This window comes from Rhinolophus ferrumequinum, chromosome 5 (assembly GCF_004115265.2).
Source record: "Rhinolophus ferrumequinum isolate MPI-CBG mRhiFer1 chromosome 5, mRhiFer1_v1.p, whole genome shotgun sequence".
Classification (NCBI taxonomy): Eukaryota; Metazoa; Chordata; class Mammalia; order Chiroptera; family Rhinolophidae; genus Rhinolophus; species Rhinolophus ferrumequinum.
The window spans coordinates 5595054-5620477 of NC_046288.1; the positions used below are offsets into that span (position 1 = coordinate 5595054).

The following is a 25424-nucleotide window of genomic DNA, read 5'->3' on the forward strand; positions in this document are numbered from 1 at the left end:
CCTTTCCCAAGGATCCCAACTGACAGAATTAGAGGCGCCAGACGGAGTATAGGTGTGTTTTGGGCCAGATTCCCACACTGCCCTGGCCACCTGCCTTGAACCCAACCCAGTTCAAACCCCAGGACTATCCTCTGCTTGGTCTGAAAAAACAAACTGAGCTCCTTCAAAATACTTGACACAAAAGAATAACTCCAGGTACTCCAAATCACACTAAATCTTAGCTTCAATTACAAGTGCTTTGTGCCAATATACCAAATACACCAAACATAAAAGTCCTTAAAATTAGCAAGTGCAGGTTGTAATTGAAGTATTAGGTTGGTGCATAAGGAATTGCTGTTTCTGCAATTATTTTTAACCTTTTAAACCGCAATAACTTTTGCACCAACCTAATAAAAGCAAATTCTCTGTGTACGACTATGTGCTATGAGTTTATTTGCAACTTTATATCTATGTAACCTGTAAGACAACTATGTAGCAGATATTGGCTGTCCAAGTAAGACTGAAACAGGACCATTGTCTTCACCCATTTCACCTGCAGGTGGAAGGAGCAGTTCTGTTCTACACACGATGGGACCACACAGTGGAGCACCTTCATGCTGGTCCAGTGTGGGAGGTCCCCAGGAAAGGACCAAGGGCAGTTCAGAATCTCAGCCAGACTCGGGGACAGGGCCAGCCTCCCAGAGGTGGCTGGTCTGAGCTGAGGTTCAACAGACATGGGCAGAGCAAGCAAGCGTTTCAGGCAGAAGAAACAGAACATGCCAGAGCAAACTGAGGAAGGGGCAAGCAAGTCCAACTGTATGGAGTGTGGGGTAGAGGAGTCCGCTGAGGGAGAGGCTGCAGGCAGGAGGGGTCCTGCAAGGACAGGCAGTCCTCCTGAGGGGGCAGAACTGGCCTCTGGGGACCGGGGCACTTAAGCAGAAGAGTACAAAGAGACTGCAGTTTGGAAAGACCAGCTTTTCAAACATGTTTACTTTCTTTTTTTTTTTTTTTTTTGAGAGGGAGGACAAAAAAATGTTAATAAAATTTATTGTTTCACTATTTTTATTCTTCCTCGATTGTCAAACTCTGCAACAACGTAACTATTTTCCTAAAAGGTTCAGTAAGTTTGTAAATGTGTAACAACATGGAGTTATACATCTACTCACTGTAAAATCTTACACCAGACACAAGATTTTTCATAAAAACCATGACTTTTATGATTTTTAGTAATCAACAATCCACTCCCCACCAAAAAAAAAAAAAAAAGGAAAGCACATTCTCATAAGTTACTGCCTATAAACTCAAGGTGCTATCTTTTTTTAAAAAAATAACAACAAATTATTAACTAACTCTAACATGCTTTGAGGGACAGAAGCGGTGGCCCAAAAAAACAGGGGCCCAGATAAGTAAGCTAAAATAATGCCAGTATCTACAGCTTTCACACACTCCCTGCCTCATACACACACATGCACACACAATTTGCTCTTCTGATTATTATGCTGCTTGGGCAAATAGTAACATTTTTACCTATTCTTTAATTAAAATACACACCACCTGCTTAAGCAAAGAGGAAAAACCCAAACAGGAATGGCGGGATACTTGGGAAAGTTTCCCAGCAAGTAAAACTCTTTGGTGAGTAAAAACACATCAGTGACTCAGCTCCAGTACTGCGGGGTTTCACATTCATCACCCTGCTCAGTACTCATTCTGACCCTGCAAGGGAGTGTCCTACTTTAGAGATGAGGAAAATGAGGCTCTATGGGGTTGGTTCACCCAAGATTAAAGGGTGAAAAAAACCTACTAGGTCTCCAAACCCAATCCTCAGAGCAGTGAGTTAAGAGGTTCCAGCAACTCCCCTTCCTCCCCCCCCTTTCCCCTTTAGTCCCTTCTTCCCCTTCACATTACTCAGCATTACTTCAGACTGAAGGCGGGTCCCCTGGACACAGCTGCTCCAGTTCTCTTCCCAGAGCACCACCTGTCCACAACGCTGCCCTGCACAAATACCTCAGTCCTTCCTGAACCACCAAACTGTATGACGTCCCAGGGCACTGCCCTGCCATTCCCAATCCTCCTCGGCTTGATCCTGACCCACCATCTGACATGAATGCTCCACAAGAACCAAAAGGGCCCTGAAAGTCCAAAACACCTTCGTTCACACTGTTCACCTGTTTCCAATCCTAGAAGGCCCTCCCTCCCCTTTCTCAGAATGAAAGCAGACTCTCTTCCAGATTTCCCATGCCTGGATTCCACTGCACTCACCGAACCAAAACATCTTTGGCCAGGAAGGTGCTTTGTGAGGTCACTCCACTACCCAGTTAGGAAGCACTACCCTAAATCAAGGCCACCCTTCCCACTCACTAAACCCTATGCAAACCATCCTGACTAAATGGCATCACCCCCACCCCACTGCAATAATCACCCCTCCCATCTCTGAAATCCAGAATCAGTTACTATCAGTACCACCCAGCTGCCAATTAATGCTAACACCTACTGTTATTTATACTTTTATATAATCGTCCAGTCTCCTAGATTATATGCTTCTTTAGGGCAAGAATTTAGTCTATTTCTTTACAGAGCATGACATTTTGCACATAGCAGCCTATTTTAAAATAAAGATAGAGGTTTTCTTATCTTTCTCCTAAGCAGAATTTAGATGCTCGAGGGGAAAAACGGCAAGCCTCACTCATGGCCAGCCTTGAGTCACTCAGAATTAAGGAGTATCTAGTAACGCCTTCAGAAACTAAGGACACCACACTAAAAAGCCTCTGCAGCTGGCACTCTGCACTCTGTGTCCACCAGGAACCATGGATGAGTCAGGCCACAGGCAAGAGGCGAAGAGACACACGCAGGCAATCACTCCTCCATTTCTAAGCACTGGAGAGAAGTCCAGGTAACGTGGCTCTCAGCAGGCAGCTGAGCACCTTCCTGAAAGGGTCTGGATGTGGATGGGTAGATAGAGATAACAGCCAAAATATTTTCACCTGTTAGCGATCCTAAGGAGAAATACCCTTTTTTCACTAGAGGAAGAAAAAATGCTATAACTAAGTGTAAGCCTTCAAATATTTGCTTATTGAGGACATTTCTAGCATTAAGTCATGCCACTCCCCTGTCCAGAAAAATTGATCTGTTAAACGTGAAGAGAAAACAGCTCAAATATAATGCCAAAAAATTAGCCCAAAATGCTTACTGCAGAGAAAGCCATAGTGACTTGGGATCTTTCTTTCTCTTATCCTTTTTTGTCTCCCTTTGGCTTAGTTGGTTTTTATACAAAGCCATAAACATGATCTTCCCACATTTTCCCCCACCAGATGGAAGTTCATCATGCCACATGTCACCTAGCAACCTAAACACCACTCTACAGCTTCCCAGATACCCAATTCTTCATACAAAATTTATCTTGTTCTATTAAACAAAAGGGGGTAAGGAAGAGATAAGAGAATAAAAGTTAAAACAAGTGTTAATATGTTTGCTTCATAATCATTTGAAATGGGATAAGAGAAATGGAAAGGACTAAAGTTTAACTGTAACCATTACCTGATAACTTAAAAGGAAAAAATAAAAATGTACCTACAAGATACTCAGGTTCTTGCAACATTTGAGGTTCAACAGTCTTGTGCTCCAATGACAGAACTTTGTATGCTGCAAAGCCCATCCTAAAATTCAGTGCAGCTGAACAAGCTGCACTTAAAGAACATTTAAATAATTTTGCAAACCCCTGCATCAGCTGACTTCTCCCTCTCACTTTATCCAATTCCAATGCTACCACCACCCTGAAAATCTATCTTCCTTCCTTCTTTCCTTCCTTCCTTCCCAACCTGGTAATATCATAAAAAGGGTGCCAAAAAATGTATGCACATTTTAAGAAAGGGAAAAATCTATTAAAATTGTAATACTCAATATATGCCGATAACAAAAGATGACTACAAGTCACATTTGACTTCTGCAATTACAAGAGGTGCTCAAAGTGGTTATCATCAGCGTCCAGACACTTCTGGAGACAGAATTACTGCTTGAGCAATGTTGACCAAAGCGTCCACTTGTATACATTTTTTTGGCATCCCCAGTATTTTCCTTCAAAACTCAATTCATATGCCCCTTCTCTTTGGAGTGCTTCCCAGACTCACTCAAGAAAACTGCACTTCCTTTTCTGTGCTCACAGGGCACTGTGAAACAACCACCACTAATATTTTTTAAAAAGGTCCTAATCTATCACGGAGGCCTCTCAACTCCATCTACCCAACATCCAGGAGGTATCTATCCTCTTCTCCCCACTGAACAACACGCCAGCCCACACCACTGGCCTCTTTCACTTGAAGGGCTGGCCGTGGAGCCCCTTGTCCTAGACTCTTACATCCAATTTCCAGAAAGCAGCCAGCCAGTGGGTCCCCTAGATATCCAGCAACCAGAACAATGCCTTGGACATAGTAAATGTTTAATAATTTCTGTGGACCAAACAAATGACTCAATCAAACAACCACATTTGTGTCTCCCAAACAGGCTATTAAACCAATGTTCATTGTATGCATAATGAAAAATGACAGATTTTAAGCATGTGTTTAATCATGTAAGTAACTTTAATTTTAAACATGTAAATTTCAAGCATGTGAGCAAGGAAATGTCAATCAGGAACCTAGAGATACTGCAAAGTATATAACATTGTATTTCTCTTTCCTTTCAGACTTATTTGTTGGTTTCCTGAGAAACTGATTTCTGATTTAGAATATTCACATAAATTGTCATTCACAAACAATCCTTTAAAAGGCTAAATGTAGGTTTAGAGGGTATTTCCCCCCTGGACAGCACTGCAAGATAAACAGGTGCCAAATTTCCACTAATTTTATTTGGTTTTCCATTAAGAGTTTAACCAATTGTAAGGAACATTTTAGAGCTGTTAAAGCCAACATTTTCCATCATTGTGTCAGGTTCCTAAATGTCCCCAAGATTATCTTTAAAACACTATATTTATGTGTTTTTCTCTATAAGTACTAAAAAAAATAGTGTAAAAAAGTTTTTCCCTCTTAATATCAGAGAAAATTGGGGGATGTCACTCTGAGTGCCCTGTATACACTTGGGCTGACAAAGCCTTCTTCCCCCACACCTGCTGCCCCAACCAATGCCCCCAGGAGCCAGGACTCTCCACTATCAGGAGGAACAAATGGAAAATTTTTAAGCTGAATATGCTTTCCACCAAAGATTACTGCAAAGGACATATCCTCAGGTGCTTGAGAGAAATTTCGGAGGCATGGGCTGTTGTAAAACAGACACAGCAGATAAAATAACTAACAAAACGCCTTTTCACTTCTGACACATTGTATCGGCATGCAGTTAAGTGGAGACAATGTTATCACTCCACCAAGAAAAAGGGAAATCTACTCAACTCCGAAATCAGGCCCAGGCTGCGGAGCGTGGGCACCATATGGAGCTAGTTCCAGATAGGTAAACGCTGAGGCCCTTGCAGGAAAACTTTTAATTCAGTAACTGATTTCAGGCTTGTACTTTGAAAGGAGTCTCGCACAGGAGCAACTGAATCGCCGAGATCCTGTGCTCAGCCAAGAAACTCGCGAGCTGGAGGAGCAGGCGTCTCTATCCCGGCCGCCTTTCCCACCGCGGGCGGGAGACCCCCTCCAGCAGCCCCCAAACACGGGGCCGCCCGCGGAAGCAAGGAGGAAGGGCTCGTCGCTGCGGTCCTTCCCGGCCGGGACCCAAGGCAGTGGAAGCAGCAGACACGCTGCCACTCCCCGGCGAGTGTGGAATAATTAAACTCTCCTCCCACCAAAAAAGTTCCCTCTCCCAGCTTTGCCCGCCGGGCCTGGGAGCGGGGAGAGGCCTGGGGCTGGATTTCAACCGCTGCAGCAGCTGCGGCCGATAAGAGGCGTCCCGGCCGGCTGCGCCCGCGCCGCGCGCGGGGTTCGGCTCCACTCCTCGGGCAGCTCGAGGGGCGCCTGTCACCACGCCGGCCCCGCGGCCGGAGCCCCGGGGAGAGGCGGGCGGCGTCCCGCCCAGGGGCGCGGGGCCCGGCGCGGTCGTCGGGGCTGCGCTCGCGGGCCCTGCTGCACGGAGAACTTTGCGGCCAGGAGCCCCGGGCGAGGGGCGCCTCGAGGCCGCCGCGGCCGCCGCACTTTCCCTTTCCCCGCCTCCCTCGTCTCCCTCCTCCCCTTTCCAGGAAGCGCCATATTGATCCCGGCGCCTTCCCTCTCCCCCTTTCCTCCCCCTCCTTCTCCCGCCCCCACCCAGCGCCCCGCGCCCCCAGCCCCTCACCTTGGCGATGGCCTTCCGGTAGCGAGTCACCGCTTGCTGGATGAGGCTGAAAACTTTCATGTGGCCGTCGCCGCACGGCACGACCACCCGGGTCCTCCCGAAGCACACGGTCACTTTCATGCCGCCGCCACCGCCAGGGCCAGCCCGAGCCCCGCGCCCCTCGCAGACGGCCGCCGAGCGACTACCGCCGGAGGCTAGAGGCTGGCGCGGCGGGGCAGCCGACTGGACGGGCGGCTAGGGGCGCGGACAGGCGGCGCCCGGGGGCCGCTCCGCTCGCATGCCCGACCCGGCCGCCCTCGCGTCCCGGGGCTCGCCTCGCCTCTCCCGCCGCGGCGCCTGCGGCTCTGGCCACCTGTTCGGCGTCTCGCGCGCTCCGCGGCGGCGGCCCCGGCGATGCGGCGCTCGCGCTCGGACGGCGGGGGAGGGGACGGCGGCGAGGGGAGGGAGACAGGGAGGGAGTGTGAGAGAGAGTGAGAGAGAGACAGAGAGGAGAGAGGGGAGGAGCGGAGGCGCACAACACCGCGCACGTGCGGCGGGAGGCCGCCGCTCCCCGCGCGGGGCGGAGCGCGCCCCCGGGACCCCCGCTGCTCGGCCCGCCCCTTGCCGGGCGCCCGCGCTCTGCTCAGCGGACCCTCGATCCTGGCGCTCGTCCCTTCCAGCCCCTCGAGACCCAGGCGTGCTGCGGGCTGCTCTCGCCCCAACCAGCCCTCTTCGGGGATGCCTGCTTCTTGCCCCCGAGTCTCTCTGGAGCCCCTCTTTCTTTGTCACTTTTAATCCCCTTCGTCGGACTGAGGGTTCCGGGTGAATCGCTTCTGGAGAAAGCAGTTTATTCAGGGTGCCGAGATATTTGGAGAGGAGTGGTCACCAAGTCCCCCGAGAGGACTGGGAAGGAAGGGCTGGGACAGGAGGTTCTTCCCCCAGCGGGGCCTTGCGCCGCGGACGACACCCACCCACCCCCACCCCCACCCCCTCCAAACACACACACTCCTAACCCACTCCCGCAGCCTGGCAGCGTTTTGCACTGGCTCGCTCCTTGGGCTACAAGGCCTGGAAGAGCTTGTTAAGCGTTAAAAGCAAAAATTAATCGTCTGCTCTACGGAGCGGCTGGTGAGGCTTTGACTCGATCGGCCTAGCTCCTGAGGCCACTATTTACCTTCAAGTTACCTGTGAGCTCGTGGTGACCCACCCGCTTCCACAGGTAGAACTTAAACATCAGCAATACTAATCATTTTATTTCTTTAAAATCTGCAACACAAGCAACCCTAACGCAAATTTATGACCAATATAAATGTGAGAGGGCATCTCCACCATGCGTCCGCTGCACCACTACCCCCACCCCCAAAGAAAAACGAGTCCGTAGTAAGTGCCTCTGGGACTTAGGACCTTTCAAAAGAATGTAGACCAAGTCAAGAAAAGTGACTGATGCTCATGTCTGCCTTAGCTGTAAGCTGCGATTCCTTAATAATTGTATGCTATTGTGTTTCAAGAATAGCAAATGACAGTTAAGTGTCGTTGGCCATGTGTGTGTCCCAAACGATAGTAAATTCATTTTGCCAGTTGTTTCTAGAATATGTGAAAGCAATTAACAGGTTCTGTGAGCTCAAGTAGAACTTCAGCATTTAGAACAGGAAGAGCTGATGACCATACATGCATCCCACTCCACCTCTCATGTTAAAATAAGGAAACAGGACAAAGTGATCCATCTGCTCTCCAGAATTGTTGCACCTTTCCCTGCCCCAGGTACAGTGTGATATGTGATATGAAACATTGTACTTCCTCTAATCTAGTCAATCATCTGTCCTAGCAAACCAGTGCAATAAGAAAGTGCTATGTGTCATCATCCCCATCTTACCCCAGGATATTGATAAGGACAGAGTGATGAAGTCGCTAGCCCAACACCACAGAGAAAGCTGACACAGACCCAAAAATAAAATCCAGGTTTCCTTCCACACATTCATGGGAAAGACTCATCATATTCCTCTTCCATGTGGCTGCAATGTTCAACCTTTCAACCCAATAGTTAAGTTTGTGACAGCAACTCTTGTCGAGGTCTTCTTACTTCTTGTATTAATACTTGGATTCACAACAACAGTTTCTGATAATTATAGATGTTTCTGTTTTAATGCATTGGGGAGGAAGGAATACACTAGTTTAAAGTGGGGCTTTCTCAAAATAATTCTGATTAAAAGGCAAGTTCAGGAATATCCAGAGTACATCAGACATAACACGGATCTAGGTTCAGATCCTGACTCTACCATTTACTAATGCCTTAGACATGGTGTTCAATCTTTCTCCAGCCTCAGTTTTATCACCTGAAAAGTGGAGTTGATGATCTCCATCTCATAAATTATGAGCATTAAATAAAACAATGTGTTAAGACATTTAGTACATGCCACCACATGGGAATGTGTGGTATAGTTGAGTCCAGTAACCATAATGTGGGTGAAGGGTAACAAAGTCAGGACAGGGCAGCTGCATGATGATATTGGGGGAAGGGAGAACAGTGGGAGCAGAAGCCAAGGCTGAGAGAAAAGACTGGCCTGGGGATACAACTGTTCGGTGACTGCACCAGGGCTCCTGACTCTCAGGCCTGTACTCAGTTCACTTCAGTTAGATTCCACATGCAATTAAAGAAGGCCTTCCATGTGGAAAGCACCGGCTAAATATTACAGAATTATAAAAGTGAGTAAGAAAAAGACAATATAGAGGTTAGAATAAGGTAGCTCTAATAACTAATTCAAGACATTAAATATTAAGTTCCCACAAAATGTTAATGACACTCCTGGGGAGGGAAGCCTGCCGTCATAAAAGGCAACATCAGAATATAAGTGTACCACTTATTCACATCGTTTCCTTCCACTATTCAATAGTTAATAAAGATTTAGACAATTTTTCAAAACTATGATTCATAGGATTAATAATTATAATGTCTAGTCAACTAACCAGATAAAGCTTTATATAAATCTACCTAGTTTATCTAGATATAGTGATTCCCTTTACATTAATAATTGATGGAAAACTAATGCTGTGTTAATTTTAGGTAACAGACACTTTGGTGTCTTGAGTCAAATTCATAACATGTCCTCAAAAATAATGAATCTACTTGCACTAATATACATGCCCAACATCTAACCATAAAGCTACATTGGGGCCAGACTACCTTCACATCTGCAAAGTATTCAGCTTAACCAAATTGCTTCTGGCCTGATAAAAGCATAAAAGCAAACCTAGTCCCAAAGAGAAGCAAAATTATCCAAGTCAAGAGACAAATGTTACATAAATATTTTCTTATGTATTTATTAAATTCTTCATATTTCAGGTGAAAACTTATGACCCTTATCTTACTTGCCGTACTTTTTTACAGTTGATTGATTCAATTGGCTGTGGAAACCCCAGAGCATTCCAAGGATTAATTAGGATCCACCTGGCCTTTGTGCCCATCTGCAAATGAGCAGGTGTGACAACATGGACTATAATTTCAACTATATCCAGCAGCATTCAGGTGCTCCATGAAATAAATGCACACCCCACATGTGTAGGAATGGTATTCTATTACTCAACATCTTACCCTTACAGGAACTTTTAAAATTCAGTCATACTTTGAAAATTAAAGTTATCTCTAGGATATTTCACTCAGTCATAAATATTATACTTAATATCATGTTAACAATCTTGTATGCCTAACCTCACACAAGGTCAGTCTGAAAAAAGAATTGCATCAGTATTCACCGAATAATTACTGCCCGCCTGTGTTATACCAAGCACTGAACTGTAGGTTGGGTATGTAAGTTCCTCCCTCAAAAGGTGCCCAGTCTGGAAAAGGTTTCAGATGTGAACAGAGTATGATAGGTGATTCATATTAGGGATAGTGGGGGTACACTCGGGAGATGTTCACTCCTTCTGAGATAGAGGGAGAAAGGTAGAAGTAAGTCACCTGGAGTAAAGCTGTCCAAGAGAAACTTAAAGCGAACCACATTTGTAAACTTTAAATCTTCCAGTAACTGCAGATAAAATTAATTTTAATAATCTATTTTATTTAGACCATTATATCCTAAATATTATCATTTCAATATGTAATCAACATTTTAAAAATACTAATGAATACTTTTCATACACTTACTCCTCCTACTAGTTCTTCATGATTTTGTGTGTAGTTTATACTTACAGCACATCTCGATCAGAATCAGCCCTCCATATTTATTCACTCATGCATTCACCCATTCATCAAACACTGAATTGTAAGAGAGCTCAATGGCTACTTGTGGTTAGTGGCTACCATAGTGGACAGCAGAGCTTCGGGGAATGGGATTGCTGATGGCTGGAAGCCACATACATCGTCAAGGAACTTACAAATATATTGAGCTCTTTGAGGGCAGAGACTGTTGTTCACAGAACTTCCCCAGAATTGCTCTCCCAAATCCGGACGCATGCTATTTACTCAGTAAGTGTTTGACGAATGAGTACGTGCATCAGTGAATGAATATGGAGGGGCGGAGGAAAGATGGCTTCTGGACATACATAGATATGAATCATATAATAGTATAGCTGTGTTTGGGGTACACTGCAAAGATTGAGGGGAATAAGAACTACACTCAGGCTCAGTACAGCTTCTCTGTTGTGCTTCATTAAACATAAGTCTAAAAACAGTGATTTTTTTCTAATGAAGCATGAGCTCATATGATTTATATGGGTAAGAGTAATGCCAGTGAAAGAAAGAGAAAAAAAAGGAAAAGAATAAGAAAGAGGAGGAGCCCTCCTGATCCCTCAACTTGCTGAAAGCAGTCATCAGACATGAAAAGTACAGGGAGTGACTTGGTTCAAAACAGGAGTAATTGTACAGAACAGACTTCCTCAGGTCATCTCCGTTCCCCTGCATCCAATGCTGTGTCTTCACCCTCGAGGCTAATGTAATCCAGTGGCACCCGACTCACCAGCTTGTGATTACAGGATGGGGTAGGATATACTTTTATCCCCCCAACAGACCATATGTATTCAAGTCCCCACCTTCAAAAATATTCCAGGTCGCCCTCAACTGGCAAATTAGCTGCAGTCGTCAAAGTGTGCACCCCATTCTTGCTCTCCTGTTCCAATGCCGAGAAACAACAGGAAAGTGTGGCACCAGCCTGCTGAGACAGCCCATCTTTTTCAGGGTGGAGGCTGGCACAGCTGGTGATGTTAAAACTTAACTCTATTGAAGACAAATCTGCAAGAGGGTCAAACAAGCAGCCAAGCCGCTTGCTTGCTGGTGGTCCAGCAGTACTCAGAGCATCCAGGAGTGTGGAGAGGTGTCTCCATGCGACGCTTTCATTATAAACACCAGTTCTTTCAGTTGAATCTTGGGGAGCCAAGTTCAGAGGCAAGTTCTCTAGAGAGGCCTAGAGTGCTGACCCTCTAAGTTGCTGAGGAAACCAGAGGTATAGGTAGTGAAATGACTGCTGTTTTTGGAATTTCAGAGTCTGAATCAAGATTCTCTGCTGGGTAGAAGAGCATTCTGCTTTCTTTTCAAGGTGGGCAGGGTTCTACCAGGAACACAAAATACTGCAAGTCGTCTTTTTCTTCTTCTTCTTTTTTTTTTTAACTCTAAAGAACTTTGAGAAAATGATGTGAGAATGGGAGCAGATCAAGGAAATGATTTTAATCATTTCTTAAGAAGTGAGACTCTCCTCTCCCAGAGGATACTTAACCTTTGATGATTAAAAGGAAAAGGATGAAATGAATTCACATAAAACCTCACACCAATGCTCAGACAAATCTGAGTTCTACAGAAATTCTGGCAAGGGGATATGAATCAGCTTTTAAAGACTATTTAACAAATGTGGTTAAGCAGTTTCATTCAGTAAAGAGGAAAAGGAAAAAAATGCATTGATAATTGGAACAATATATTTTTTCTTGACCCTGTCAAGATAAAAGGGTTGAAATTCTCAAATCCTGAAATAATGAAGATGAATAAAGGGAACGCTTTCGCCGGAGTCACTGTGGTGAAATTAAACACACCCTGCAGGACCCTCCCAGAGTGCCTCCAGGGCTGTGGGCCTACCTGGGTGACCAGCCCAAAATCTTGCAGGGCCCGCACCACCCTGTCCTGCTGAAGGAGGAAAGTCCTCTTCCCCCAGAGCCAGACCTGTTCATGTAAAAAGGAGGGGAGTGGTGGTGAGGCTACTTTGCAACCAAGTCCCGGGCGCCTGCCATTCTATGTAATATTTCAGGTGAGCTGGGCCAGTGCACATCCCGCCCTGCTAATCCTCTGTACCTGACTTTAAATGGCTGAATCATCCTTCCCTCCTCTGTCAAATTACTCTGTTAACCTCGGAATTCAATTTCAAAAGCTTGCTCTGATGCTTTGGAATTTCATCTGCTCAGTATCTAAGCTACAAGTTTGTGTCAGCTGGGGAGCTTTACAACCTCGGTGAGTACCTGGACCCAGAACCCACAGAACCCTAACTAGGCAAGAAATCTTTATGCTGACGAAACAATCCCAGATCTCCCCTCCTTGTCCGGCCCTTCTCTCCAATGGCTGATCTTGTGAGCCAGACCATCCCATTTCTCTGCTCAGAGCCCTGCGACGCTCTCCACTGCATTCAGACATAAAACCAAAGTCCGTACAATAATTTGTAAGAGTCTCTGTGGTCCATCCTTCATCCTCAGCCTTTTCTACGACTCTCCCTTGCTCGCTCTGCCCCAGGAGCCCTGGTCTCCCTGCAGGCCCCTGAAACAGGCTGCCTTCCTTAGGGCCTTTATATTCGCCACCCCTCAGCCTCAATGCTCTTCATCCCAGTATCTGCTTGGCTTCCTCCCTCACTTCCTTCAGGCCTCTGCCCAATGTCACTTTTGCATTTCCTGACTGTATCACAGAGAATAGCAACAGCTTTCCCCTGTCCCCTTCTTTATTTTTCTCCATAGTACATATCAGGTGGTAACATTATAGTTACTTAGTTATTAACTAGTTGCGCGTCTCTTTCTAAGTCACGCAAGCTCCATGAGAGCAGAGATCTCTTCGACTTTGTTATCCACTATGCTCCCAGTGTTTGCGACAGTGCTTAGGACATAACAGGTGCTCAACACAAATTTGTTAAATAAATTCAATCACTAATGACCAGCAAAACACTTATCACTTGGGGAAAATTTTTTCACCTAGTAGATCTGCGGCATCATCTTCAAAGTGCAGTCTCGTGAGGTAGATGTCATTATGATTCCTAAGTTATTATTAATTATTATTATTAAACTAGTAAATGCCACCTGTGTGCATGGCTCTGTGCTGGGCGCTGCTCAGGCAGATGCATCTATGGTGAGTGTGCCTGCCCACTGCACGACAGAGAAAGTCGTATACTTGTAAAAGCACAGTTGTCTGCTTAACCCACAGGCCAAATCTGACTCACCACCTCTTTTTGTGTGGCCTGTGACCTAAAAATGGTTTTTCCATTTTCAAATGGCTGAGGGGGAAAAAAAATCAAAACAAGAATAATATTTTGTAACATGTGAAAATTACATAAAATTCAAATTTCAGTGTCCATAAATAAAGATTTAGGGGAACTCAGGCGTACTCACCTATTACATATTATCTATGGCTGCCTTTTGTGCTCCATCAGCAAAGTCAAGAAGTTGTAACAGAGACCATATGGCCCACAAAATCTAAAGTATTTAGTATCTGGCTCTTTACAGGAAAAGTTTGCTAACCATGGTTTAAAGCAATGTATGGTGATTAGCAGATGAGAGGCAGCGTGGGGAAGAAATAATATTTGGCTGGAAGCAAGAAATCGGATTTCTCCTTCCACGTTTGCCTCTCCTTCTAGGACTTTGATGAGCTAATCTCTCAGAGCTTCTATTTCCTTATGTTCTAGGGCAGGTACGCCCCAAAGCAACCCCCAGTGAGCTACCCCCTTGTGCCATCCTGTCCCCTTGCATGTGGGCAGAACCTGTAACTTGCTTCTAATCCATACAGTATGGCGCATGTGATGGGATGTCCCTCCTGTAATTACGTTTCATCATATAAGTCTGCATCCTGGCACACGAGAGAGACTCTTCTTCACTGCCTTGAGGAAACAAGTTGCCTCATAACAAGTTGTTCATGTTTAGAACAGCCTATGGAGAGGTCTGGTGGGACGGACTTGTGGGTGCCTTTGAACGCTGAGGTCAACTATAGCTGAGCAAGTTAGAAGCTGAGGCGCTCCATCATAGAGCCACCAGGAAGCAAGAGAGTGAAGGAGTTTGGAAACAGGTCTTTCCCTAATCAGCCCTCCAGGTGAGAATGCAGCCCTGCTCACACCTTGAAATCACCCCGTGAGACCTGAGCTCACAGAGGACCCAGCTCAGCTCGGCCTGAACTCCTGACCCACGGAAATTGTGAAGTAATAAACCTGTGTTGTTTTAAGCCAGTAAATCTGTGGCAATTTGTCACATTACAATAGAAAACTAATACATCTGTACAATAGAGTCCTTGAACTGTATTTTAAAATACATCGAAATTCTAAGGTTCCTCTTAAGCAGTGTGGCCTAATGCTAATCACCCAGAATCACCGAGGATGCTTCGTAACATTCAGAGTCCCACGGCTTTCCCTTTCAGATTCTGATTCAGTAGGTGTCATACAGGGCTCGAAGTCTGTATCGTTAGCCAGCATCCTGATTGAGTCTTTTCACTATCTAAGTTTAGAAAGCACTTTGTTGTCATGAAAATGAAAGAGGAAAAGTCACCATAGGCTGAAGTCAGAACTGAAGTGACGGGGGAATGGGTGAGTCAGAAATCAGCGCAGACACTTGTGTGTCAAGCACCGCATTGTTCTTGCACCTCCATGCCAGGCTGCCTCCACACGCTGTGTCCTCTGTGTAGAACACTCTTCTCGAATTACAAACTCCTATTCATTCTCTACCATTACCTCCTCTGGAAGCTGTCATCAAAATCTCTCAGCAAGGACACTTCTCCCACTTTGGGGTTCCCATTACATTTTGCAGACAATTCTATCATTCATTCAACCAATGTTTATTGAGTGTCTACTATGTGCCAGGTGTCTACGCCCTAGCGATACAGGCATGAACAAAATGAGTACAAACCTGTCCCCTTACTCAGCTTATGTTCTAGTATCTCAAACTAGACTCTTAGAATGAGTGTGAGTTTACAGCAGTGGTCCTCAAAGGGATTGCCTGGACCTGCAGCATCAGCCTCCACCAGGAGCTCGGTAGAGAGACAGACTTTCAGGTCCCACCCCACACCTACTGAATCAGAAACGCTGGGGATGGCACCCAGCCACCTGTATTTTAAGAAGCCATCCTAGTGATTCTGATGCACGCTAAAGTTTGAGAATCAGTAGTTCACAGGTCTGTCTCCCAATGAGACACAGGACTTCCAGGGTGTTAATAATCCTACTTAACGTTAGCCCTTAGAAAGCAGCACAGAAAAAGTTCATTCATGTATTGAATAAATTACATGATGGATGAGTGAACTTTGGGTCATCTTAGGGTGTGGGGACCAGAGTACTGGAGAACTAACAGAAAATAAATTGTATGCCCCCCTCCACCCAGTTTTATGTCATTGAAATCAAGCTACAATTAATGCCAAGAGAACATCTGAGGCAAAGTGTGTCCAAAGTTTCAAAATGAACATTGAATAGCACCTGAGAGGTGGCCGAGGGAATGGGGACTGAGGACCTCCTTACTTCAGACACGCCAGCCTGTTGCAATCTGTGTCGTGCACATGCGCCTGCACCCTCCCTGTGCCGCCCTGCGTCCCTGGGCAGCTCCAACAGTGTGGGGCTCCCTTCCCTGCATCCCAAGGGTGGGTTCTGAGTCATCCAGGCGGGGGTCCCACCGAGTGAGAGCAGGAGGCAGGGCCACAGGAGCCTTTCTGTGAAGCTCTGTCATGACCAGACAGGCCTGTGAAAGTGGAAGATTCTTGGAAGTGAGTGGCTGGAGGTAAAAGGTGAAAAGTATGTTGGGAGACCAGACAATGATGGGCCTTTCATGCTAAAACTTCCTTTTTATTCAGTGGTGAGTGAGGAGTCTGAAGGATTTAGAGTACAAGAGTGGGATCGTGGGGGGGGGGGGTGGGGAGACTGGGGAGGGGGCAGGCGGTTAGCTCCTTTGATTAGAGGGCGGTGCTCTTAACAACAAGGTTGCCAGTTAGATCCCCACATGGGCCACTAGGAACTATGCCCTCCACAAGTAGATTGAAACAACTACTTGACTTGGAGCTGATGGGTCCTGGAAAAATACACTTAAATAAATAAAAGTTTAAAAAAAAAAAAAATAGTGGGATCATGAAAATGTCTGGTGAGGAAAGGAGTCAGGTCAGGTGGGCGGGTCCCTGCCTCCCCAACCTGACAAAAACGGTGACAAGCATGAATTGCAGGGCACTGCCCTCCCCTGCAGCTAGGACTAGGGAGAGCACCCTCAGCCTGAGCTGTGAGCATCTGCCCCTGGAGGGGCGGCAGCATCAGCAGCTACTTGGGCCTTGGGCTCACCCTGCTGCCCTCACAGTTATGACCACTTGTGGTGACTGCCTCGGGGACGTAACCACAGTGTCTCCACTGCACTGCTGCAGCTCCCCTGTCCCAATCCTCACTGGGACATCCGGTTGCTCCCCAATCCCTGAGATGAGTCCAGAGCTTGCTCACCCACCTCCCTTACCACTGCTAGAGATGGAGCAGCCATGCTTTCTCCCAGGTCCCTCAGAAACATTCCCACGGGGCTCCAGCTGCCCAGAGTCAGAAATGAGTGGGAATGTGTAGGCCGTAGCACGGAAGCCAGCTTCTTTTTCCTGGTGTCGGTACTTCACCTGTCAAGAAACGATACTCAGGCTGCCTCTTCTCTCCCTCAGCATAACTGGATCACAGCCCAGGGCCCTGGTGCCTTGGCCGTCTCCCTCCCTCTCCTGATACCCAGCACCCCTGTGCCCACTTCTGCACAACCAGATTTCACATGCTCCGAAGGTGTCCCTATAGATCTTTGGGTCTTCTGAAAACTTCATTCACTCACTCATTCAACTTCTATTGGGAAATTAGTATTTTTCCAAGCTAAATATGGTGATAAGAAGGTGAGACATAAGCTCTGCCCTCAAGGATATCCTTTTCTTGCCGGGGGATTGGCTGGAGACCGGCATAAACAGGCCATTATAATACAGTCTGTTGTTCCCACAGGAACACAAGGGCTAGAAGCCTCTGTGGTCAGAAGTGCTCAGAGAAAGCTTCCAGAAAAAAGTGATTTAAAAAAAAAAAAAAAAAATGAATGACTGGCAGTGAGCCACTTAGGAAATTACATGGCTAAACCAAGGAGGGAGGGTCCAATCCATGGAAATGGATTATGGACAGATCCATGAGTTCCTCTAAAAGAGAAGCAGAAAGACTTAAAAATGACCAAATATGGAATAAAATGACACAGAAAAATTAAAGAAAGCTGAAGTTTGAACCTTTGCGTTTGGAAAAATGATGGGGTCACTGACAGGTTTGGAATTCGGCAGTAATATCAGCTCGGAGGTGGGGGAAAGGTGAGGTGTTAAACACGTCAGGATTCCAGTGTTTACAGAGGGATGTGGAATAAGATTCACAAGAGTCTTGTCAACGTGCCTGTGCTAACATGGCTTTATTATGTCATGTTCACTAGGGCGCCATGTGCAGTCCATTGGGAGTGGGCCGGGAGGATATTGCCTGACAACTAAATATCTTTGCAGTGCAGCACTCGGTGTTGTGAAATAGGAAAAACAGGGGACGTGCAGCCAGAAGACTTGAATTTGAGCCTTCTCTTCACTAGCAGTGTTGTTGGCCAAGCGATGTAACCAACAATTGTGACACTGTTGCTACATCTATACAATGTGAATAATTCAAACTGGTAACTCTAGGGTTGCTGTAACAATCAAATGAAATCATTAAAATGAAAATGTTTTGTAAAACGCAATGCAGTCTACAAATGTTCGCTATGATGATTGCTGTTTTGTTTTGCTGCTTGCTCTCTTTCTCGCCAATATTTCACTCGTGGCGGTGATTTTTTTTTCCCCCTTAGTATTTTAGATGGGCACATTTATCATCATGGCTTTTTGATTGCAAAAGTAACCAGGCCCTGCTTCTATAAATCAAACATAATGGAAACAGATGAGAGAAAAAGTGAACACCTCCCATGTCTCCACCTCCAGAGATAACCAGCATTGGTGCATCCTCTTTCCGGACATCTCACCTTGTTTATGAAACTAGTCTTTCCATAAAGCACAACAAATGAATGTAAGGGAAACTCCACTGTGTTTTGTTTCCTTCCACCCGTTCAAGTTTATTCAGTATGGAAATTTTCCTCTTCCACTGGCTTAAAACGTAGCTGGCTTCTCAAGTTTCTTCCTCAGTTCTTAGGTATTACACTATTACGCCATCACGAAATACGCGTAGATTATCAAATCATAAATTTGGTATCCCGTCCAAGCTTTTATTCGTTGATTCAGCCTTCATTCAAAGGAAAGACTTGTCCTTTCCTGGAGGTGGTGTGGTCTGGTTTTCCTTCTCTCTTCTCCTCTTCCCCCCTTGTTCACTTGGCAACATCAAGGGGTGAGGGGCACAGACGACCTCCTTACTTGGCTGCTGACTGGCATTGTCTCAGAGGGCAGATACTTACAGCCAACACCTCCTCTCCAGAGTGTTTCTGAGGCATCTTGGAGGACCCGTGCTGGCCCTCAGGCCTGGGTGACACCTCTCCTACAACTGGCGAGAGCCCACTTCAGCCCTCAGGGCTCTCACTGATGCAAGCCCCTGGCCCTCTCCAGCACTCCTTTTGGAGCCAAAATGGGCTTTAAGTGGCTGCAGTCTGGCTCTCTCTCCCTCTTGGGCCAGGATCTACAAGAAACAGTCCTCCATTCCCTGTCCATGAACGCAGATCAATGGGAGGAGCACAGTTACTTCTCAAACACAGCCTTCCACTCTCTCTGTCCTGCCACAAGCGCCATCTGCTTTCTCAGGGGTGAATCAAGCACCAATCCATGGCAGCCTCCAGCTTCAAGAAACACAAACCAAGCTCTGTGTCTGTAGAAGCTCATCCTCTTCGGTCTTCAGACGAAGGACCTAACTAGAACTTTCCCACTCCCAGCCCTCGGGTGCAGAACTCTTCAAATAAATTTCCTCCCAAAGCCCTCTAGGCTCCACTTTCTTGTATTGTCTAAATAAGTAAGAGGATCCCAGAACCAGTTTGCAGCATTTGCTTTGAAGATTTCTCCAGGGCAGCCTGTGTCACACTCCATTTGGTGTCCATACCTGGATGATTCGTTTGAAAATTGATTTAACGTCCAGTTCCATGAATTAATATATAGGAAAACATAAATAATTTAGCAAAATGTTATCATATGATGGATACAGTTTTGCAGTGTTTTTCACTTAATATATCTTGGACATCTTTTCATGTCAGTACAAATGGATCCACCTTGTTAACACAGATTGTTAACAGGTAACACAGGTAACATGTAACTTGTAGATGTAAAAGAATTCTGTTCTAGTTTAAGACAGTGCTCCTGAAACAGAATGGTCATCTAACCTAGGTTTTGGCTTTGGCCGAGAAATGGAGATGGTGGCTACAGGCCTGGGCTAGGCTGCAGTGATTCGGTGGGTGGTTGGGGAGTGGAGGGGTGGTAGGTGGTGGAGAGGGAGATTGGAGGTAGCAGGACGGCATTCCCTGAAGGGCTGTAATTAGCTGCTCTGCAGAGCTAAGCTACACCCTGCTCCCTAGGGTGCACTGAGAATTTAAATTATGGGATGGAGACTAAGGGTGCAAGCCTCCTACCTCTTCTCAGGGCCTAAATCCATCTCATCATTGTTTAAGAGTCCAAATGCCTATTGGAGAAGCAATTTTATCCTTCAGACCCTGCAAGTCTCCCTTCCTCCCCCGTCAATGCATGGGGTTGGGGGAACAAAGCCTGTGGGTAGGAAATGTTACGAATGGGGTTCATGGTGAAGCAGTAGGGAAGATGTTATTCTGGAGAAATATGGAACATCGAGAGACCTCAATGGGAAAGGCAGCAAGAGCAAATAGTTTAAATCATTCTAATTCTTTCTTCCTCTCCCTCCAACCATGACTTTAAATAGGGACGGGCAAACATTTTTATCTTAGCTCCCAAATTATATAGCTCAAGGAAGCAAAACAAACAAACAAAAACTAGGACAATAATGAAGCACCCTGCATGGCCATTATAACGTCTTTCTGTTAAAGGTTCACGTCTCTGTCGCCATGCAATTCATCGAGGTCATAATTGTTAACTATCTGATTATCGGAGGTTGTAAACATCCGGTACAGATGTGCACAGAGTGGAACTGCAATCACATGAAATCTCATGGAAACAATGCTTGGAGAATTGCTCTTGTAAGAGGCAGAGCTTCTGACCAGGGAGGACCTGCCAGGATTAGACTGCTTAGAATTCAAGAAAGAATCTGGAAGGGTGATGCAAGACAGGTACATACTTCAAAAGGATGATTTCAACATCAAAAGATTAAGAAAAGCCCTTGGGAAAACTGCCACAGCTAAGGGATATTTTTGTAAACACAGTTCTTTTTATGATCAGATGGTAAAGTCAGCCATAAAGCAAAAGATGCTGTATTATTATAGAACTATGCCAGGAGAGTTCACCCTCTCCCCAAACCAATGAATCACATGTTCTTGGTCTAGTCTAAGACTTAGTTTATATCATAATATGATATAACCTAAACCTTCATAATATAAGTTTTAAAAATTTTAGAGTTTTTCCACATTACCTAGGTTCGTTTTTCCTAATAAATCCCAATCCAACACCTAAAAATTTCATTACTGTGAAGTTTTGTTCCCCATTAGAAGTGAATTTCATTTAAGTAGATTTTTGTGCTCAGGTAATGAGAGTCTCTTATGTGGCATACATGCGAAAAGAAAAGCACATTTTCACAGCTTAGCAATTGATCATCCCCCAGATTGGTGTTAAAAATGGAAGGAAGGCTTTTTAAATCAAGGGTCCAATTCAATAAAGCTCTCATTCCCTGCAGCTCTTCATGACCTAGATAGGAGGAAACTCAGTGAGAGTTTTAGCTTTCCACAAACACTTTCCATCAACGGGGCAGCAGATCCACTGGTGCACATCTTTCCTGCATACCAAGCTCTTAGAGAATTACAAAGGAAATATGAAGTAGCGAAAAACACCATCTTGGTTCTCAGGCAGATGCAATACAAACGTACAAATTTATTGAGGAAGTCCAAATAAAGAGCCTTGAGAAACTATAAATAACCTTAAACACAGCTTGCTAGAATTTGTCCTAAACAGATCACGATTATTTTTACAGGACTTTTTGTTTTCCGGCAATGGCTGGTATGTGAAAATAGCTCTTGCATTAGCAGTGGTAACCATTTTAGTCACGGGAGAGAAAACATCATAATTTTAAACGGAAAAAAAATATGAGGCTGCTTCTGAACAGAACGGAACCGTGTGACAGATTCCCGTATCTTGACAATCATCACACACAACTAAACCACAGAGCCCTGAGGGGCTGTGGGCGGAGCGTGGCAGGAGGTGGGGACTTGGCCAAACCTGAGTCTGAGCCTCACTGGAATAGAAGCACTTTGGCATCGACCAGTTGGGATTCGGGTCCTGGATCTGTCACCCATTCGTCACGAGCCAAGGAAACTCTCTGAGCCTCAACTTCCTGATTTGTAAAAGTTGTTTTAAAATAATAAATTTTTCATCGGAGTGTTGTGTGAGTCATAAAGTATATAAAGCAAAAGACTACCTGACATAGAGGTAAGTTGAATAAAACCTGCTTCATAAAATGAGTGATCTTACCACTGTCATTATTATTAATGTTTACTTTACAGTCTAAAGTAATGGAATAACTTTGATTTTTTTTTAAATGAATTTTAAGTAACACTCCTGTGGACAATAACTCTTATTCTATAGTCCTAGTCTCCTTTTGTCTCAAGAACTTGAGTCTCCAAATTTTTCATCTTCAGTATTTCCCTCTCTATGGAATCACTCCCATTGCATGCAAACAGGTTCCAGAACCTCATGTCTTGAACAAAGAAATACAAACCCAAACACCTTCCATTGTCCCCACATCTCCCTCCAGAAAGCACTCCCACTTTTTGCTGCTCTGTAGAGCAAGACTCTGTGAAGGATTTGTTTGGCTCTGCCATCCTCTCTCATTTCCCGTTTTCTCATAAACCTTCTCAAACCATGTTTGTCCCCACAATTCCACTGAAACCCCTCTTGTCAAGGTCACACATAACTTCCATGTTTCCAAATTCAATGGTCTTTTCTTACTTGACCATCAACAACACTTCACCCTGTTCCTTCCTCTTGAAGTCTTTCTTCTCTGGCTGCCTGGAGAATCCCAGCCAGTCCTATGGGAGTCAATGGCCTCCATGACTTTGACTCTGACAGAGACAGATAGATGGGTAGATAGAGGGATGGGAATATTTATCCAGCCCCACCTTTGTCTGATTCCCAGACCCCTATTTCCACCTGCTCACAAGACATTGCCTCCTGGATGTAGGGAAGACATTTGAAATCGAAAAACAACCCTGGATACCTCACCCCACCCTCACCCCAGATCCATTCCTTCCACAGGCTGAGTCACAGTAAAAGGCGCCACCGTATGCCCACTTGCTCAAGCCATGAACCTGACAATCACCCTGAGTCCCCATTCCCCTCACCCTCACAGTGTACAGATTCCACCTGCGAAGTTCCCCGAGTCTGCTCAGTGTTCTCCAGATTCTCTGGGAGCACCACCAGCTCAGTCTCCCTGTTCTCATATCTACCTACCTACCTCAACCCACCCCCCCATCTATTCTCCACACAGGAGCCAGGTGACCTTTTAAGAAATGAGTCACATTTTGCCACTCCTCTTTTTAATACTCTTTAAATGAGTTTTTTCACCCCACTTAGAATAGCCTCATTTAGCCCAAGAGACCCTGTATGATCTAGTCCCTGCCTACCACCTCCCACCACATTTACTCCCTACCACCCGCTACACTCCGCCGCACTGGCCTCCCCTTTCTGTCTGCACTTTCCCCTCCATCTGGAATGCTCTTCCCAATGATTTTCATGTGTCTACTTCTTGTCATCAGGCTGCAGCTCAAATTCTAGCTCCTCAGAAAGGGTTTCGCTGACCATCCAGGCTGGAGGAACCCCCATAATCTATGTTAAGTATTTGCGCTGCATGTACATATTACTACCCGATATTTTCTTGTTCATTGTCTCACAAGAATCAGGGCTTCATGGGAAATGTCTTGTTTTCTATCCCCAGTGCCCAATACAGTACAGAGTAGGCATTTGTAAATATTTGTTGAATAAGAACATCATCTAATAACCAGTTGTCAAATATCTGTGTAAGGATACACTCTTCATGTGTTACAAGTCATAGGATTTTCATCCTGTACTTTCTTTTGGGAACTGGAATAGAGGGTATTAGTAGTGACATTTGCTTTTCATTTTAAGGGAAAATACACTAAAAAAAAAAAAAAAGCAAAGTCATTTTAGTATAATATGCCCCCTCCCCTCAGAATTTATACAATATTTCAAGGCAAAATCAAATAAATACAGTTAATAACACAGGGGTTGACTCATTAGATGATCTTGTTAGTGTTTTCCCAAACAATCTTCCCTGGATATGGTCTGTACTCTTCTACTGCGGCACCCAAGAAGCAGCTGCTGAGCACTTACTGTGTGCCAGGCACTTACTAAAAAGGCAGAGAAGAATGTTCTCTGCCTGTCCTCAAAGAGCTCACAGTCTAGGGAACAGAGACACAGAAACAGAGATTTCCAGTCAAAGGTGGTCCTTGTAATGCTAGAAGCAGGCACAGGAAACTTCAAAGCCCCAGGCAGGAACACATCCGTACAGTTCATGAAAGGCTTCCTGAAGGTGGAACAAGAAGGCTGACTCCACGGGCATGAGCTGGGGAGGCAGGTGAGCGAGGCGCATACCAGGTAGAGGGACAACAGGAGCGGTGATGACCACCTGAGAATTACATAGCAGGTGCACCTACAGTACTCTGCAAACAACAGAAATCAACTCAGACAAGGTGTGCTAGTTTGCTAGGGCTGCCATAACAAAGTACCACACGGTTGGCGGCTTAAACAACAGCAAGGTATTTTCTCACTGCTGTGGAGGGTAGAGGTCTGAAATCAAGGTGTGGGCAGTGTTCACTTCGGAGGCTTCTCCTTTCGGCTTGTAGATGGCTAGCTCCTTATATCTTCACACTGTCTTCTCTCTGTACCTGTCTGTGTCCTGATCTCCTCTTCTGATAAAGACACTAGGCATACTAGACTAAGGCCCATCCTCATGACCTCATTTTAACTTAATTACCTCCAAATACAGTCACATTCTGAGGTATGGGGGGGTTAGGACATCACCCTAGGAAGTTTAGAGAAACACAATTCAGTCCATTACACTAGAAAACAAAGAAGGAAATTTTATTATAAATATATCAAAATGTCACGTGACAAGATTGCAAAATGCAAATAAGTCTCTCTCTCTCTCTCTCTCTCTCTCTCTCTCTCTCTCTCTCTCTCTCTCTCTCTCTTCCATCTCTGCCTCTCTTTTATGCAATTGTATATACCTATGCAGTTTAAAGAATAATAATAACCATCTCTGTAACTGCTCCCTAAGAAACAGATCCTTCCAGGTACTTTGTTTCTAAATAAGTCTCTTCTTAACTGCTTTCACTCCTCTTTCCTGAATTTAATGTCAAATTCCCCTCCCCACTTTTCCTTTGTTTTACCTAATAAGTACATACCCCTAAGCAACATATTTAGTTTTGCTTATTTTATACTTTATAGAAATGAAATTTTATAGTGCATAATATATAACATACTTCCTTCAATGCACATATATTACTGAGATTCAAGCATGTTGGTGTGTGTTGCAGTAGTTCGTTTTCTTGCTGTGCGATATGTATGTATGACCATTATATGCCCAAATTACCATCTGTCCATCTAGTTATGGCATTTGGGTTGTTTCCAGTATTCTGGTTAGGAACAAGTCTGCTATAGATTTGCTGTGTAAGTCTCCTGGTGCACATGTGCTAGAAATACTCTAGGACATATTTTTAGGAGTAGAGCTCCTTGGTCATAGGTTCTTCACATGTTGACTTCACTAGTCGCTGCCAAATTATTTTCCAAAATGGAATTTTCCATTTCTCCACATTCTTTCCAACACTTAGTATTGTTAGACTTTTTAATTTTTTAGAGGGTGTGTGTTAGTATCTTATCATTGGTT

The 25424-nt window shown here is 45.1% G+C and overlaps 1 protein-coding gene across 13 annotated transcripts in view; it reads right to left on the bottom strand.

The window, feature by feature from the left end:
- Positions 1-6648, bottom strand: part of PARD3 (par-3 family cell polarity regulator) — a 609985-nt gene extending 603337 nt beyond the window's left edge. For 6 of the 13 annotated variants that reach the window (XM_033105853.1, XM_033105850.1, XM_033105851.1 and 3 more), the window contains exon 1: positions 6238-6620. In XM_033105853.1, the coding sequence (XP_032961744.1) occupies positions 6238-6357 (120 nt within the window). In that variant the 5' untranslated portion in view covers positions 6358-6620. Of the gene's footprint in view, positions 1-6237 lie in introns of all 13 variants that reach the window. The other 7 variants (XM_033105852.1, XM_033105846.1, XM_033105845.1 and 4 more) reach the window with 2 other exon arrangements.
- Between the last annotated feature and the right edge of the window lie 18776 nt (positions 6649-25424).